The sequence below is a fragment of the Drosophila simulans genome, chromosome 2R, assembly GCF_016746395.2.
Source record: "Drosophila simulans strain w501 chromosome 2R, Prin_Dsim_3.1, whole genome shotgun sequence".
Taxonomy (NCBI): domain Eukaryota; kingdom Metazoa; phylum Arthropoda; class Insecta; order Diptera; family Drosophilidae; genus Drosophila; species Drosophila simulans.
The window spans coordinates 6,385,574-6,403,140 of record NC_052521.2 but is presented as its reverse complement, the minus strand read 5'-3'; the positions used below and the strand labels follow the sequence as shown (position 1 = coordinate 6,403,140).

Here is a 17,567-nt window from a genome sequence, read left to right as displayed (position 1 = left end):
AAAACTGAAATAAAGCGATGGTGCTTACTATTGGCCATGGCGGCCAATGATGCTTTACGACTTCATATCATAATTGCAGCTACGAAAAGGGATGGTGAGGGGCATCTGAAAGGGGGGGCATGTACACCGAAAAAAATCTATTTGATGAAGGTCAAACGGATCAAATTGAATTCTAAACAAGCCTATTGTATCTGGACTTATTTGAATTTAAATTGCATACATAAATATAAAAGCTTTAAAAGCTTAATCATGCTGAACATATTTGCCCTTCTTAACTTTATATGCAAAAGGGTATCTTAAAAAATAATACTTTTTTGTAGCACATTTCTAAGATCTAGAAGATTAAACATGTCCTTCTGCCTTCTTACTCATAAGAAGGAAGGATCCTCTGTTCCCTATTGGTCCCTGATCGTTTGCCATTTGTACAAGTTTCATATTTGTATTGTACGGTGTACGTACGTCTGCCGGCATTAAGCAATAATTCGTATTATTTGTACAATGCGGTGGCTGTTACAGTACTCCAGCTCCCCTCGGCCCGCTGCCCGCTCCCTGCTCCATCGGCCCGGTCCCCCCACCCCCTTTTATATCTTTTACGCTTGTCTGTGCATTTATTGTTGCCTAATCGACGCACGGCCAAGGGGAGGGAGGCGCGTCAGCGGGATGGCAGACAGCTGATTTTTCCAGTACCGCTTCGCCGCTGCTTCGTAGGAAGAGCCGCGGCGGCGTCGCTGCGACTGCGCAGCCGCTCAAAAAAGCTCGCGCTCAGCTTGGCTCAGCTTTTGCGCCTGCGCAGACCGTTCAGACTTCTTTGAGACGTCGCTCAAGAAGGTCGTGTTCGCGCTTCAAGTTCGGCTCCGTTCAAGTTCGGCTCAGCTTCGGTATCAGCCTCGCGCTCGTAGCTGTGCATTTGTATCCAGACACATTGGTCCCCGGCCGTGATCGCGATCGCTGTAAGTGCCACTGTGTGAGTGCAGCAGGATTAAGATAAAAGCCCAGGACTCGAGGCGAAACATGGCCGAAAACTGCAATTAAAGTGGCAGCAATAATAGCTGAAATGCAAGAGATAGAGCGAGCGATAGTGAGTGCTACGGATTGCATTTGGCTAGCAGTTGCCTGCAGTTGCAAATACCAAACACCGCCCCCCGCCCCGCAAACCGTCGCCTCCCCTCGCCCAACCAACTGCGCCTGACAGTGAAAGTGATTTGATTTTGCAATTGGAGTCGCAATCGCTGCTGCTGCTGCTGCGCCGCTGTTGTTGCGAGCGACTTTGAACAATATTTCTGCTTGTTTGCTGATCCGATCAGCCAGCAGCGAAAAGCGAAAAATAAGGCATTTTTGTTTTTATTATTACTCTCGCCTCAACCGAACGAAACCGAACACAACACGGCAAAACAATAATGAAAAGTGCAAAGAAAACAGCCCAATAAATTGCAGGCAATTTGTAATCGGTATCCTAATACAATTTCTTTCTCTCATTTCGCACAGTACTGCCACTGTGCCCCCGCATACAGCAATCACAATTGGATTAATTCTCAGCACACTTCGCTGCAGCCTCGCAGGTAAGAAGCCCAATTTGCTGATTAAATTCGCTTAGTTAGGAAACGCAAATCGACTTTTATCGGCTGCCAGCGGTTAAATCATTTGCACGTTGCAACACTTGCTCGGCTCACGAACCGCAGAAAAAGAAACTACACAGTTATGGTGCAAAAGTAAAGCGTCATTATCTAATAAATCTTACCATATACCACTCTGCCAAATGCATAAAACGCAAACCTCATGGCGTGGTCGTGGTCGCTTGCAAAATGTGGAAAGTATTTGCGCTTAAATGCTTGCAAAATGCCTGGACACATAATCCGCCGCACTCGATGCATCCATCTGTTTGTCCCGCCAGGGGAGTGCTCGTGGTTTTTGGCATAACACCTGCCACATCCATATACGAGCATATGGATTTCCATCATTCCCGACTGCTAGAATCCGGTGTGCTTTGGTTTTAATTGCTCTTGCTGCATGCAAGTGTAATTTGGGGCACAGCTGGGTGGCAAAACAGGAAAATTTCGAGAATCGAGTTGGGAGTCCAAAAATTGCTTGGCCATATGTAATGCTTTTCCTTCCAAAGTCCATTTATTTAATTTGAACAAATATCTACAGCACATTGTTTATTTTAGACATATTCAAATCAAATACTTGAGCGACATAAACTGTAGTACAAATTCTTCCAGAAAAATCCATTTTCGTTTGATTGTATTACTTAACTCGAACTAAGCTTAGAAGTTGCATTATTAAGCAAACCGAAGGCACACAACTTGTGACATCAAAGCTGAACTTCAAATGTCATAATTGATAACCCAAAAAGCAATGTCAAAATGCGGTCGATTATTCAATGTGTTTCCACATTAACAGCTTGATAATTATTGTATAACCGACACCGACTTGGAATAATAAATAGGTTGGCTCGAAGGGGTTGAAACAAAAAACAAAAAAAACCATGTCAAGTCGCCAATAAAACAAATAAAATAAAAGCCAACGAAATGCAAAAAGCAAAGAAGCGAGAAACCGGAAAACATAAATACTGAGCCACATACAAAAGTGCGTAAAAGAAGGGCAAACGAAATGTGAAATGAGTCAAGAGGCAAAAGCCGAAGTGGGGAGAAAGGGGGGCGCATCGTCTTAGCCCCAATTTGGTTAACTGCAGCTTGGGCCACAAATTATTTGGCAACGTTTTTATGGCTCCGTCGATGTCTTGTGTCGACTACACAATATACTTTCGTGTCTGTATCTGTGTGTATAAGTATGACATGAACTTCATTATCAGCAACGCCGACGCTGTCTTTTTATTTTTTGGTAACATCTCTTTACTTTTACGTTTTCCTCAAGTGGTTTTATTTTATTTCGCTTTTTCAATATAGGGCTGGCTGGCTTATTGCATAAGCGGAGAAACTCGTATTGCTTGGGCCTGCTCTCTGGAGCATGCTACTGTATATATGTACTGTATATACGAGTATACTTAAAGGTGCCATATTTATGTGCATACATCCGAGGAGTATATGACTTGGCTGAGAACTTTCTTTCCAGCAGCCCGACGACACAAATAACTTAATTTTGGGTAGCTGCTGCTGCTCGAATGCCCTTAAATCCGGTTCGGGATTTGGGACCCTTTTCGTCGTGTAATAAAATCCGAGATATACGACCCGGTCGCTGGAAAACAAGTTCCGCCAAATTGTGACCATGGCCATGGATTTCTTGGCTTCATTCGCCTTGCTTTTATTTTCTTTTTGATGCTTTATGTAAATGTTTTTCACTCTCTTACCTTCTTTGTGCACTGATGGCTTATGTAAGCCAATCGAAATGCTCGAAAATTGTTGCTGGATTTATGCAAATGATTTCTCAATTTTTGTTTTCATCATTTTTTTTCCCCCACTCCGCTTCGAGTCGAGTTTATTATGCATTCGGGTTGTTTGTTTATCGGCTTGTTGTTGTTAATTGGGCGGTCTGTTTTTTATTTTGTTTTTCTTTTGAGGGGGAGTCGACCGCAGTAGCTACTGGCTTTGGGTCAGCTTATTATTTGCATCTGACTGAGCTTCACCTCCGGCAGGCCTAAGTTTGTGCCCTGAGTCTTTTGTTTTTTTATTCCGACAAAGTTTCCCCCAAACTTCTTGCAGTCACTTTGATTTGTATAAGTTCGTTGCCTAAGTCTTTTGTTTTTCTTCGCCGAAACATTTATTGTCTGCTTTGATTTGGATTCGATGTTGTTTCGAATTTCCTTCTTCTTGTCAAGTTCGTTGCCTACGTTTTTCCAGAGGGTATTTTCACCATCTTTAATGTCTTACAGCACGGCACGAGTCATTAGCACGAAATTCTCCAAGAGTTTATTGCGCTTATCTAATCGCCAGTCGTAGAGCTCACACAATCTATTGATTAATATGGCTCATGAGCCGTGTGCTCCTGCCTTTGTGTGAGTGGCGCTAATTGCATAATCATCGGTGTTTGTGTTGTGTGTGCGATTTGCATGCCATGCTACATATATGAACCCATCAGCTTTTGTTATTGCTGTTGCCATGGTCTACACTCGGCCACTTCTTAACACTCTACTGCTGCTGCTGCTACTGCTACTGCTGCTGCCGGTGTTGACTTAACACATTCGTAACAATTGCGCATCAACCTACGTATGGAATATTAATTAACACTCCCCAGCTTGGCTGTGTGTGTGTTGGGAAGACGTCACAGGTGCCATCTTCTGGCCATCGATTGATTATGTGGACGGGCGTGATGAAACGCTCTTGGCAGCGGCTTACAACGGCACTTACCTTACCCAACTTTCGGGGCTCTAATGTGTGCATAGTCCGTTTGTTGTCGCCTCTGTTTTGAGGCGGACTGAAATGTGCCAATGGCACGACACCGATTTCCAACTAATTTGGCTTTGGCCAGGCCAAGACGAGCGCAGCTGTTTGACCCACTTGGGAGATGGGTGGTGGTGATGGCGGTGGTGGTGGAAAGCCAAATGGGTTTAACCTTTCGGCTTGTGCAAACAATTCGTAATTGCGAATGGTAGCAATTCAAAATAATTGAGCAAATCTATTTTAATTCCACTTTGCCAAGACGACAACCGCCGAAAGTGGAAGTGGGATTTGGACTGGGAGTGGGAGTGGGAAAGGAGCGGCTATCAATTTGGTGGTTACTGTGATCGTCTCGTGATTGCTTGCTTAAATAAATGTGAGCGTTTAGCCAATGAAAAGTTGAAAAAACTAGAAAAATGGCTTTGCGCTTCTCTGTGAAAGAGTACAGTAAATACTTGCTATAGTTGGCTTTAATCAGCTACTTCAAATTACTCAAATGTATGGAATATATATAATTGAATTTTGTTGGTTTTAGTTAATCAACAAAATTAAAACATAATGCTATAAAAAAGTAATAGGTAAGGGCAGCTATCTTGGACAAATATACAATTGTATGTACTTTTCACATTGTACATATATTAATTTATTTATAAATATACCATGCTTTTGATTTTGTGCCCCCTTGGAAGTTATGCTTACTAATTTTGTTTATGGCACAAGAAATAAAGCTTCGTTTACAACTAGTGCAGCGGCATTGTTCGCGCCCGTTTTCGTTAAGGAGCCGCTAACTCGGATCTGGCATGAAAGCAGCTTCAGCTCTTTTCTTTTGGCTTTCCTAATTTATTAGGCAAGCGCCCGGGTCCCTCCTCCATAATTTAGGCATTTTCCCCCAATTCAACAAAATGCATAAAAATTTCCTTGAGCCGCCGGCTTTGCTTGCCGCGCGCATTTACTTTATGCGCAACTCATCAGCCAGCGACAAACGGGAGACAACTGAAATGACAACTTTTGGCTGAGCTTTTGTGTTGCCATTGTTGAAGATGTTGCCTATGTTGCAGATGTTGTTGGCCATGTTGCGGCTGCAGCCATTACCATTGTCATCCGGGGCATTAGCCATTGTCTTCGGCGGCGGGGAGAATTCATTTGTCGTGAATTATGCGTGGCCAGATAAAAGAAAAGTCTTTTGAGCTGGGGACGCATAATCGAGTGCCCAAATGCAATGAGCGGTGGACTATCGCATCTGCATACGCAACTGCAACTGCAATCAGTTGCTGCTGATGCTGATGCTGCTGCTGCAGCTGCGGTGGCTCATTTAAAATGCATTTATCTCAATTACGAGCAGAAAAGCAACAAAATCGCTTGCTTACAACGAATTGGAAACGAAGCGAAGTGAACGACGCATTGTTTGCAGCAGAAAAAAACTTTCACTGCCAGCGCCGAACTAAAACAAAAGTAATGGAGTTGCGGGAGTCGAGGGATGTGCGGAATATGCGGCCCACAATATAGCTTCAGCTATCCAAGCAGAGGCCCTTGCAGTGGCAATGGCAGTTCCAGCCAAGTATTTTTAATTAAAACAAATAAACTGAAAGCGGACAGCACAACAAAGCGATTGTAAATTATGCGTAAGAGGCGCAGAAAGAGAAATGGCCGCAGAAAGCCAGTTTCCGGCGTCCTTCACTCAAGGCCGTTTCCATATGGAAACAACACGCATGCGCATTGTTGCTGCGCTGATGATGATCATCATTAATGATGAGGATGGTGGTCATGATGATGGGGCAGCTGTCGGTGAAGTAGCAGGCTTACGTAACCCGATCCAGGAGAGATCAAGTGGGCCGGACAGCAGGGATTAGCCCGAACTTAGCGTGCACTGTCCGAAATGTAAATTGAGTTTTGCAACGGTTGCATCACGATGCGTCAGCAGGGAAAACATCCAAGCTCAAGCACAGGCTGGCAAAACCTGTTGGGTCGCCAAAAAAAAATATATATTTCATAACCATCGCCTGCCTGTACATACATAAAGTGTCCGCAAAATGTGTTAACCATTATGCAAAGCTGTCGAAGCGCCGAGTCACGTTTTCGTTCGCCAGCTTCCTGGTGCATCGGAATCGGAAAATCGCCAGGCGGCACACCGCAGATCAAGTTCAAAGTGTCAAGTTTGCACAAATTTAAAGGAAGCGCTCGCCGGAGCGGCAAATAAGCAAAAGCCATTCGCCGACCAGCTGCTCCATGGTGCTTGAACTCCAAATGAAAGTGAAAACACGCCGACTTCGGCTGCAACGCTGCCGACCAGAGCAAAAAGCTGGCTAACTCTTACTTTTCGACTGCGATGGCTGAATTGCCAGATGACTAAGCCCAATTTGACTAGGAGTTCTGAGTCTGAAGAAGTAGAATACTATACTAAAAGTGGCATTTAATTTTTAAATTTTGAAATATATTCAATTATATAATAATCGCTACAAATAAATTTGTTTTTAGCAAGGATAGTGCCGTTGCTCTAAACATTTCTATACCAAAGTAAAGTAATCAATTGATTCCGCGCACTTAGAAAAATCCACAATTGTCAAGATAGTAGATCATTCAAGATCTTTTAGGAATATTTCTTATAATATTTAAAAATCTGTTAAAATTTTACACGGTTTAAAGAAAGAGTAGACACAGTGATTAACATAATCAACTGATACAACTAGCAATGTCCAAGCCCATCCCATCGAACACACTTTCCTGATTAATTAGTTCCGTGATAATGCACTGCAGCAACACTAATATACCCCTAATGTATGCGGCTACAGGGTACTGAACTGCGATTCGTACTTGCTTTTATTGCGCTGTTCGCTGCATTCATTCATTTCCTTCTATCGTTAAACGTGAAATGCAAAAAGAGAAGGGGGAGAAAAGGCCAAAAATTAGACAAAAACTGCGCAAAAAGTAAAAAAGAAATTAAATAAAATAATATATAAAAAAACACTGCGAGCGGCCGCCAGCTGCTGATGATGGTTTTTCCAGTTTTCCGAGATGCTTTTATCGCGGCGACAGGTTTCCCAAAAACCCAACTGTGACATGTGTGACCAAGGAAACGCGTGTTGCAGTGGCAAGTGGCAAGTAGCAAGCGGCAAGTGCACCTCTGCTAAACGAGTTTTTGGCGTAAATTGATGATTTAAAAGTCATTTACTACGGAATTAATGGGAATTTAATGCGCAAAGCGGAGATTACAGCAGGCAGTCATTTTAGTATTCGAGCATGGGCTAACTTACACCCACTCCTAATTGCCGAAATAAACCGGTCCGCCAATGATTATGTTTGTGTCTATCCGTTGCAGGCAATTAAGGAAGTGATTCGTGGCCAGAGCTCCTCGTGGACGTTGTCGCGATGCGGTGCAGCATGCAACCGAACGAAACCGCCTGAAACGCCGCTGTTAAAGCGTCAACAGCAATTGCCATAATTGCCATTGGAGCAGCACAGACCAATAACCGCCGGACCCACGAGCACATATCCAAACATCCCACCATCGACATCGCCATCGCCATTCGTATCGCCATCGCCGTTTCCAACCCATCCCAGCACCCGGACCAATTCAACTGTCAACGAAACCGGCAACTTGCCACACGAGCTGAGCTATCGGCGGCAGGCACACAGATTGCCGCAAATCCAGCTAAATTGTAACAGAGCCGCCGCGCCGGAAAATCAGAAAATCGGAAAATCCCAAAAGCCGATACCCAGACCAAAATCCAGTGGGGAGATCAATGAACGCGGCACGCAGCTGACAGCACTTGGAATCCACTTTTGCAGCAGAGCAGCCAGAGCAGCGGAGCGTAGGAAAAGCGAAACGGACCAGCTCGTTTGGGACCGGATCGGATTGGGCGGCTTCGGTGCGTTCAGCGTTTGGTTTTCAAGTTCAGGCGGCGCTGAGCAGGAAGTTGTGCGGCTGCACCTTAATTGGAGCCAGTGTCATTACCACCCGACAACCACCATTCACCGCCGCTCATCCTGCTCGATGTAAGATGTTAGTGGCCACCGACGAAAACAATACCAATACCACCACCACCACCACCAGCCGGAGCACACGCAACACCTGGAGATGGAGCCGCCTGGCGTTGGCCGTTAGTCTCTTCGCCTACTGCTGCTGCGCCTCATCCGCGGCCACGCCCACCACCTCGGTGACCACGGCCGCCCTTCTTAGCGGCCACCAGCTGCTGCCCTGGCAAACGGCGGCTGCGACGGCGGCCACAACGCCCTCCACCGCCCGCAATCTATATGCGCCACACCAGAGCTTCAGCCGGCAGGACGACATCAGCTTTAAGGACCTGCGCCAGCGCAGCGATGGCACGGTGGTGCAGTCCTTCGGTTCCTATCGCACCGCTCGTCAGTTTGGTGGCTACTCAACCACAGCCCAGCGGCGATCGGACGCCGCCGTAGAGATCATTCCCGCCCCGTCCGTGGAACTGCCGCAGGGTGAGCTCATCACGGTGCCCAAGCAGCTGGTGCCCACGATGCCGGAGAATGTGACGCGCCAGGGTCGCCGGCGCAACTACATGTACATACCGCTGCAGACGGAGGGGGAGAATGGATCCGCGGCGCTGCTGCAACTGCGTCCCAGTCGGAATGCCACGCTTTCCGCGCTAGGACCTCCGGCCGATGGAGTGGCCGCCGTGGCCCATGAATTTGGCGCCGATCTGGCCACCCAGGGATCTGGACCGGAGCAGCAGCCGCTTGCATTGGAACTGGGTCCCGAGCGAACAGAACGCAGCGATCTCCTAGCCGCCGCCAGCTCTACGGACAAGCTGGAGTACGCCGAGCCGGAGAACACCAGTCGCCGTGTGGGCTTCCAATTTCCCAGCTACAGCCTGAAGCCCGCCAGCCCCTTCCATCCGCAGGCCTACCGCGAGGACAACCCCATATTTGGGGACACCAGTGCCGGCGGCTATGAGCCCCAGCCGTACAGCGAGGATGCGTCTCCCGTTCCGCCGCCCACCCAGTACGAGCAGCACGAGACGCGGCACACCCGGCAGCTCTACTTTGACTCGGACACGGCGTCCTCCAGCTTCGAGTTTCCTGGCCTGGTGAGCAACTCCAAGCCGCATGGCCTTAAGCTCTATCGCGACGATGTGACCAAGTTCGGGGACATCAATGGACCGATCACGGCGCTCCCGCAGCAGCGACCCCAGCGAGGCTTCTACTTCGGCGACACTGAGTTCCGCACTGGTCCTCCTGCTCCGGTCCGCCAGTTTGGGCCGCAGAAGAACTTCCAGGAGTACGTGGGACCCAGCGAGTACCAGGGTACCCGGAAGAGCCGCTACTATCCCTACAAGTCGTCGCGCAGTCCGAGGGTCGTCTTCCCCACCAACGACAACGTGGGCACCACCGGACCCAGTGGACCCGCCGGCAGCAGCGGACCCTCCGGAAACGGAGTCTACTTCAGCGATAACATTGCTTTCAGGTAAGGGTACATGTTGATATATAAGCTAAGCTTCTTCGGATGTAAGTGTAGGCACCATTAGATATATATATTTAATCCCTTGCATCCCAACAGGGACCAGAACTTTGGCATCAACGAACTGGCCGCCGTGCAGGATGTGCGCAATGACTACAGTCTGCAGGAGCTGGACAGCGCCTCGGAGGCGACCAGCAGTCCGCAGTCGGCGAGCACGTTCAAGGAGAAAGGTAAGTGCCACGTCCCCGACCCGATCTCAACCCCGTCCACCGCCACCCGCATTCGGTAGGGCTTAGGAAGGGGTCAGTCAGCTGCTGGGAAACTGCTTGCACTAGGCCACGTAACCCCACTCCCGAAACCCAGAAAGTCTAGAATCCAACCCAGAACCCAGAACCCACACACGCTCACACAGAACACACCCCGCCCGAACACGAGAACATACCGATTGCAACTCCGATTCCCATTCGACAGTCGACATCACAACGGACACGGAGTGCCAGCACCGGGGCGGCACGTGCGAGTTCTTCCTGGGCTGCTGGCTCTCCGGCGGCCTCATTCAGGGCACCTGCGACGGACTGCTGCGCGGCTGTTGCCACCGCACGGCCAAGTCGGCCAATCTGGGCAGCTCGGACTTCGTCGGCAATGCCGTAGATCTGACCGATCTGCCGCAAAAGAACTACGGACCCGTGAACAACGAACCCAGTGAGTGTGGCAGCCTCAGATCGATTGAATGCCAAATTGATTGAATCCAATCCAATCCAAACCAATCCAAGCACGTGCACACTAAACCCCAACCCGTATCCAACCCCCCAGTACCCAGTACACCCAGTACCAAGTACCAATACTCAATTGCCGATATATAAATAAGAGGCGAAATAGTTGAGAAATAATTTGCATGCCACCCCTAACAATTTACGTATGTTTTGTAGTTCGTTTTGTTGTTTTGTTATGTATACTATGCACTCGTAACTCGCATTTGTTATTGTTACACTCTTGGGTAGTTTTCAGTGCCTAATTAAGCCGCATGTGGACCGAAGATGCCTCTAACAACGCACGCCACTAAAAACCAAGCAAGAGCCACCCGCGAAGGAGTCGCCTCGCATCGCCCATCGAATAAAAGACAGCGGAGCTGTATAAAATAAGTTTAATTGCCCGGCATGAGCATGTTAATTACCACAGCACGCTAATGATAATTAAGCCATATATTACACATAGCTTAACGGCATTAGGCTCCACGTCCACGTCCAAGTGTAGACCGCGACGAAACAGAGACCCCAAATCCCATCAAGACGCGACGACTCGACTCGACTCCACTCGACTCTAGAAAGCTGATCTGAACCCGGCAGCTTGTTTGCCTAATTGCTTGTTTGGTGGTCGCCCCGTTGTTAATGCTTCCACTAACCCTATCCCAGATACCCGAATCCCCCTACGCTAAGAGATCCTGGTGCATGGTTCCAACTCATCCGACTCCTCTCCCTTTCAGGCTGCGGCATTTCGCTGGCCAAGCAGACCGCCCAGCGGCGCATTGTGGGCGGCGATGATGCGGGCTTCGGCTCCTTTCCCTGGCAGGCCTACATCCGCATCGGTTCCTCCAGGTGAGCATCTTGGCGCTAGATTCCTCAGTACTCAGTACTTATTCTCATGATTTCCTCCCCACAGGTGCGGAGGTTCGTTGATCTCGCGGCGACACGTGGTCACCGCCGGTCATTGTGTGGCCCGGGCCACTCCGCGCCAGGTGCACGTCACGCTGGGCGATTACGTGATCAACTCGGCCGTGGAGCCGCTGCCTGCCTACACCTTCGGAGTCCGCCGCATCGATGTGCATCCGTACTTCAAGTTCACGCCGCAGGCGGACCGCTTCGACATTTCCGTGCTGACGCTAGAGCGCACCGTGCACTTCATGCCCCACATAGGTGAGTTTTTTTTTATTATATTATAATATAACTGATCAAATCAGAAGTTAGTTCATAGCCAATCTAAATGTAGGCGTGTAAACAACAAACTACTTACATCTATTTGTTTTTACTAACAGCTCCGATTTGCCTGCCCGAGAAGAACGAGGACTTCCTGGGCAAATTCGGCTGGGCAGCCGGCTGGGGAGCTCTGAACCCGGGCTCCCGGCTGCGTCCCAAGACGCTGCAGGCCGTGGATGTGCCCGTGATCGAGAACCGGATCTGTGAGCGCTGGCACCGGCAGAACGGCATCAACGTGGTCATCTACCAGGAGATGCTCTGCGCGGGCTACCGCAACGGAGGCAAGGACTCGTGCCAGGGTGACTCCGGTGGACCTTTGATGCACGACAAGAACGGGCGCTGGTACCTTATTGGTACGTATATAGTCCTTACGGTTCTCAAAATTAACTAACACGATTGATCTCCTATAGGTGTGGTCTCTGCCGGTTACTCCTGCGCGTCCCGCGGCCAGCCGGGAATCTATCACAGCGTCAGCAAGACCGTGGACTGGGTATCCTACGTCGTCGGACTCACGATGAACATCTAATTTATTCTCATCGCAATCGCAATCGTATTCGCATTCGCACCTGCCTGCTAAGTGGGCCACAGATTGTTTTGTACATAACTCACTTCATTCTGCTCCTTGCTCCGCTTCCGATCCACGCCGCCTAATTTATGGTTACACAAGAAATACAATTTAAACTAAGAAACAAATTAGCGCAGTACAAGTTAGCAGTTAGGACTGGCAGTGCGTATCTGAGAGATACACACGTGTGCGATATATCTGTATCTGCAAGCACCCTAAGCCTTAAATTAATTATAACTGATAATTACGGTTTAATTTACTTAGTCATATGCGCTGTTATGTAATTTTAAAACTATTTATGAACTCCATTTCGTGTGTAAATAAATTATACAAATATTGAAATTAATTCGAGCCCGTGAAAGTTTTATTAATAGTACAAGCAAAGTCCAAATGACATATTTTTCTAATTTTTCCATTCGTTGCTGTTGGTGTTGAAGTCTGGGTCTGCAAATGGTCAAGGTGCTTGTTACTTTTGCATCGGCAGACGCGGCACATAGACATGTTGAAAGGGAACCCCAGCCGCAGTCCATCCATGCTCCGCATCTTGGTAGTAGACTCCGCCCATTCCGCCATCCTTCGACTGCTGCTCCATCACGCGAAATAGGGTGAAGACCTCGTGATAGATCTTATAAAATATAACTAAGGTACACGTTTATAATTGCGATCTCCGGGTCAAGATATAGTCGGCTTACCCAGCACAAGGTTAAACACCAGAAGACACATTAGAAAGCTCGACAGGTCAATGAACAGACCTGCGGTCGCGTAGAAAACCCCCAAGTAAAGACCAAAGCCAAAAATAACGCCATGATAGATCAGCCAGGGATAAATTAGGCAGCTTGAGTCCTGTCGGAGACATATTTAATTATAATTGAATCAAGATTAATTAATTATAATTAATTAAGATTGCCATTCAGTTGATTCCAACACGAATTGGAAACTAAATTAGAATGCAATAATATCCACTTGTTCTACTTACCCGGGCAATACCAATCAGCAGCAGCAGACTGACGCCCATGTTGATCAGCGACAGTCCGTACACAATGGAGCTAAAGATGGTCAACACTGTGGCCAAGTAATCATCATTAGGTAATCCCAAGGTTAGTGATTAAGACTAGGGAATACTTACAATTGATCAGTAGCTGCTGTTCTGCGACCGGGACCAAGTTCATGGGCCACTGGTTGAGCAGCAGCTCGATATCCGGACGAAAGTGGATGGTCAGCGCGGAGCTGCCCAGGATGACGGTGGAGATGATCACGCCCAGCCAGCCGAGGATGATGACGTTGTACTTGAGGTTCTGGCACTGCACGTATGAGATGGTGTGGCTGGCGGCGATCGCCACGGCGGGTGACTTTCCACCAGGATGCGATGGATCGTTGGGTGCCATGTTACCGTTTGTTGTGCTCCAACTGAACGTGCTTTCTGCCGGAATCTGCTGTTTGGGGTCTGTATGTGTTTGCAACAGAACAAACAACGATGTACTGAAGGCCAGACGAGTGAAAACCAGGTGACAGGACAGGGATCAGGGCCTGCTTCTTTAACACCAACAAATATATTTGTATCTCAATCAAGCATGCGGTGTAACTTAAGCCCATTTAAAAACATAGAAGAATGACAAATGGGTTTTTAGTTTCTTGGGTCTTAAAATCCATTTTTACCTATCCACCCAATGGCACTAAAATAGGCGACACTTAAGAACCCTATTTAATATGCTAATCCGCCCAGGTGGCGACAAGTTAGAAAGTTACTTAAATGAATGTGTGGCCCCCATTTCGGTTAGTGGTTCTCCCTTGTCTAGATGGCCTAACCCCAAAGAGCACTCCGCTTGCCGCCAGTGAACTGAGCTGCTCCCATTCCGGCGAGAGATGGCAGCGGTTCTTGCAATTATGTCGCATAAAATAATTACAATAGACTGGGAGAACATTTCCTGCGCCGCTGGCGGCGTCATCAGAATTTCATAATAATTAGTAGTGATGATGAAGAAGATCGGCCAGCACATGTGATGCCTCACAGCAGCAGCAGCAACAAGTTAAGACAGCAGTCACTACAACTGGCAGCAGCAAGAGAAGTCCGAACCAGAACCAAGATGAACCTGTTGCTGCGTCTTTCTTGGCTAATGGCGTGAAGTTAGTTTGCGTTTGGCCAGCGGCGCGTGCGGTTGTGGCTTATTCCCCGGAAGAATACCAGAACACTTCTCAGAAATCGGAATCGAAAGATGTGGTGTGAAACGCAGGTGCGTGGCTGCTGGGAAAAAGAAAACTGAACGGAAAACTGTGTCATCGAGCCAGTCGGCACAGAATTGGCACGGTTCCCATTATGATTGTTATATAAAAATCCATTAGCTCCGACCAGCGACCCATTTGCAAGCGACCCCGAAACTTGTTCGCCTATCAAGGACACAGATCTCTTTTCCGCCGAGCAGCTCCCCGACAGCTCCGTGAGTCACCCAGACAGGCCCATAAACAGCACCGACTTCTAGTAAAAGTGGAGCAGCAATAATAGGAAACGTAAGAAGAAAACGGCAGCGCGGAGCCAGCTTAAAAGTGAATAAGAAACTGTCATGCTTTCATTGGCAACAAAAGCGTTATAGCCCATTCTGATGAGTGTTTCAGTTTGAGTGTCATCCTCCTCGGGGAGAAGCAAAGTGCGAATAGTGACCCCGAATCAAACGCCAAGATGCAGTTGCTATTGTGGCTGTGCCTGTTCCTCCTCCTGCTCATCTGCCAGTCTAGTCCCAGCCAAGCCAGTGAGTACATATGCACGCTCGCTAGGAACTCCACCTCTAGTGACCCAATCCCGCCCAGATATTCTGAACACCCTGCTTGGGGTGCCCGCGGAATGCGTCCACCAGAGCGGCGTATGGCCCTGCAAGCTGAGCTTCTCCTGCTGGCTCCAAGGCGGCAAGCACGCAAAGGGATGTGGCAGCAACAAGTGGCTCTTCAGTTGCTGCGTCGCCGAGGCCCAGCATCCGCACCAGCAGCAGCACCACTCCCCCTCCTCGCCGCTGGCCAACCTGGTGGACTATGGGAAGCTGAAGTTGAACCTCAACAGCCTGCCCAAGCGGATCATGCTGCGCAGACGTGACGACAACGAGCTGCTCAATCCCAAGGTGGGTCTGCTGTGCTGCGGTAATTGAGCCATTCCGACCGCAGAGCGGGATAATTGAGCAATTTCATTTGACAGACGGGCAGGATTTTCCTAATTAAAGCTAGAATGAAGATGCTACTTATTTTCAGGGGTTTTCCATTTCGGTTTGCGACTAAATGTACATATAGACATTAAATGGCATTGACTCATACATGACTTAGTATATGTACCATTCTTAATATATTTAACATTTTTCCAGCCCGAGTGTGGACTACCACGGACGGCGCAGAACACGCTTCAGAAGCGCATTATTGGCGGTCGGCCGGCGCAGTTTGCGGAGTATCCGTGGCAGGCGCACATCCGCATCGCGGAGTACCAATGCGGTGGAGTGCTCATCTCGGCCAACATGGTGGCCACGGCCGCCCACTGCATCCAGCAGGCCCACCTGGCGGACATCACCGTGTACCTGGGGGAGCTGGACACGCAGGATCTGGGTCACATACACGAACCGCTGCCCGTGGAAAAGCACGGAGTGCTGCAGAAGATCATACATCCGCGCTTCAACTTCCGCATGACCCAGCCGGACAGATATGACCTGGCCCTGCTAAAGCTGGCACAGCCGACGGCCTTCACGGAGCACATCCTGCCCATCTGCCTGCCGCAGTATCCGATCCGGCTGATTGGTCGCAAGGGCCTCATTGCCGGATGGGGCAAGACGGAGGCGCATATGGGCCACGCGGGCACCAACATGCTGCAAGTCGCCAGTGTTCCCATCATAAGTGAGTGCTGAATCCTACTATTATTAAATTATATTATTATATATACTTGTTTGTATTTCAGCCACACTGGACTGCATTCGCTGGCACGAAAGCAAGCAAATAAATGTCGAGATCAAGGCCGAGATGTTCTGCGCCGGACACTCCGATGGCCACATGGATGCCTGCTTGGGTGAGTCAATGCCACTGAAATGTTGGTTTATTTCATCCTAACGTCCTTAAGCACATATAAAGTATATAAGCTCAGCATATTTTCTATGGGTTCGTTTATAGTAAACTATTTTAAAATGGAAATATTAATCTGGTAATAAGCTTGTGAGCATTTATGGATGAGATTATATCATTATAAATAAATATAATAAATATATTTACTTCTTAAATATATATACTTCTCCGCTAAATTAATTTTGGTTCAGAGACCATAATCGGTTCATTTTATGAGACATTGCGTAGTTCATTGCGTATCACAGCATACTTTCAGGCTTAGCTTTTGAAATGAAGTGTTTGTTTTGGCTTACATACTTCTGATAATTAATATGATCTTGTATTAAGCAAAACTTTTAAAACATACCTAAAGACTTTAACTAACGTATCAACAAGATTAAGACCCGTTTCACAAAGAAAATATATATCATACAACAAACTTAAATGTTCTTTCTTTTTGGCAATTTTAATGAACTACTCTAAATCAAAGCATATGATGATCATATTGTAAAGGAAATAATTATTCTAATTTAATATATCATTAGCTTAAAGAATTAATTCTTCTAATATAATAACCTATTTCATTTACGTATCCCAGGTGACTCCGGAGGTCCGCTGGTGATCAAGGAGCGCGGTCGCTTTGTGCTTGTGGGCATAACCAGTGCAGGCTTCGGCTGCGGAGTAGATCATCAGCCAGGTGAGACTCTGATACCTTGCCAAATCTATAAAAATCTAGAACTGCTTGTTTCATTCACAGGAATTTATCACAACGTTCAGAAGACTGTGAGGTGGATACAGGAAGTGGTGGCCCGCAACGAGTTATAGCTGCATACGACCCTGGAAATCCCATCCGAACCTTTGGCAATGCAACACATCTCATTAGTTTACGGCTCGTAGCATTAGGCAATGGCAACGTGCAATCCGCCGCCAGAGACGCATTATTTATTAGATTTAATAAACAAAACAATTAGCCTATTGTAATAGCGTTTGCCATTTGGGGAAGTGGGCTGCAGACCGACCTTGAACGCCGCCACCCGCCGCCAAGAAAGAGAAAACGTGGCGGCCCAAACAAACGAGCCTCTTGTTGGGTTATGTCACTGGTTGTGGCCTATTTGGTGGAGTGCCACAAATGGCACAATCCCTAACTGCCAGGCGGTAATTTGTACATTAGGCGCATTAAGCCCAGGCAGCCTGCGTTGCCC

General features: G+C 47.8%; 3 protein-coding genes across 6 annotated transcripts; 2 read left to right on the top strand and 1 right to left on the bottom strand.

Moving 5' to 3' along the window:
- The first annotated feature begins 774 nt into the window (after positions 1 to 774).
- On the top strand, positions 775 to 12,646 carry LOC6733638. Of its 4 annotated transcripts, none has more exons than XM_016167214.3 (9): positions 775 to 950; positions 1,486 to 1,559; positions 7,651 to 9,768; positions 9,862 to 9,992; positions 10,234 to 10,464; positions 11,246 to 11,357; positions 11,422 to 11,675; positions 11,795 to 12,088; positions 12,146 to 12,646. In XM_016167214.3, the coding sequence occupies exons 3-9, from the start codon at positions 8,333 to 8,335 to the stop codon at positions 12,259 to 12,261; spliced, it is 2,574 nt and encodes an 857-aa protein (XP_016026598.1). In that variant the 5' UTR covers positions 775 to 950; positions 1,486 to 1,559; positions 7,651 to 8,332; the 3' UTR covers positions 12,262 to 12,646. The 4 variants fall into 4 exon arrangements, with proteins under 4 accessions (XP_016026598.1, XP_039147464.1, XP_039147465.1 ...); XM_039291530.2 differs by having other exon boundaries at positions 775 to 964; XM_039291531.2 differs by lacking the exon at positions 1,486 to 1,559.
- On the bottom strand, positions 12,643 to 13,804 carry LOC6733637. The gene is made up of 4 exons (XM_002080655.3): positions 13,427 to 13,804; positions 13,277 to 13,362; positions 12,993 to 13,143; positions 12,643 to 12,939 (listed from the first exon to the last, which is right to left on the bottom strand). Exons 1-4 carry the CDS (start codon positions 13,683 to 13,685, stop codon positions 12,767 to 12,769), a joined length of 669 nt encoding a protein of 222 aa, XP_002080691.1. The 5' UTR covers positions 13,686 to 13,804; the 3' UTR covers positions 12,643 to 12,766.
- Positions 13,805 to 14,246: 442 nt separating this feature from the next.
- Positions 14,247 to 17,346, top strand: LOC6733636 (serine proteinase stubble). The gene is made up of 6 exons (XM_002080654.4): positions 14,247 to 15,044; positions 15,103 to 15,407; positions 15,645 to 16,164; positions 16,226 to 16,333; positions 16,964 to 17,062; positions 17,123 to 17,346. Exons 1-6 carry the CDS (start codon positions 14,975 to 14,977, stop codon positions 17,188 to 17,190), a joined length of 1,170 nt encoding a protein of 389 aa, XP_002080690.1. The 5' UTR covers positions 14,247 to 14,974; the 3' UTR covers positions 17,191 to 17,346.
- Positions 17,347 to 17,567: the final 221 nt, after the last annotated feature.

Bases quoted from the DNA above. Each gene is read 5' to 3' on its own strand.
- LOC6733638 (XM_039291531.2), top strand. From the start codon at position 8,333: ATGTTAGTGGCCACCGACGAAAACAATACCAATACCACCACCACCACC. The intron at 9,769-9,861 runs GTAAGGGTACAT...GCATCCCAACAG, and splicing joins AGCGATAACATTGCTTTCAG to GGACCAGAACTTTGGCATCA. The intron at 11,358-11,421 runs GTGAGCATCTTG...TCCTCCCCACAG, and splicing joins ATCCGCATCGGTTCCTCCAG to GTGCGGAGGTTCGTTGATCT.
- LOC6733637 (XM_002080655.3), bottom strand. From the start codon at position 13,685: ATGGCACCCAACGATCCATCGCATCCTGGTGGAAAGTCACCCGCCGTG. The intron at 13,363-13,426 runs GTAAGTATTCCC...ACTTGGCCACAG, and splicing joins ACAGCAGCTACTGATCAATT to TGTTGACCATCTTTAGCTCC. The intron at 13,144-13,276 runs GTAAGTAGAACA...TGTCTCCGACAG, and splicing joins TGCTGATTGGTATTGCCCGG to GACTCAAGCTGCCTAATTTA.
- LOC6733636 (XM_002080654.4), top strand. From the start codon at position 14,975: ATGCAGTTGCTATTGTGGCTGTGCCTGTTCCTCCTCCTGCTCATCTGC. The intron at 15,408-15,644 runs GTGGGTCTGCTG...ACATTTTTCCAG, and splicing joins ACGAGCTGCTCAATCCCAAG to CCCGAGTGTGGACTACCACG. The intron at 17,063-17,122 runs GTGAGACTCTGA...TTTCATTCACAG, and splicing joins CGGAGTAGATCATCAGCCAG to GAATTTATCACAACGTTCAG.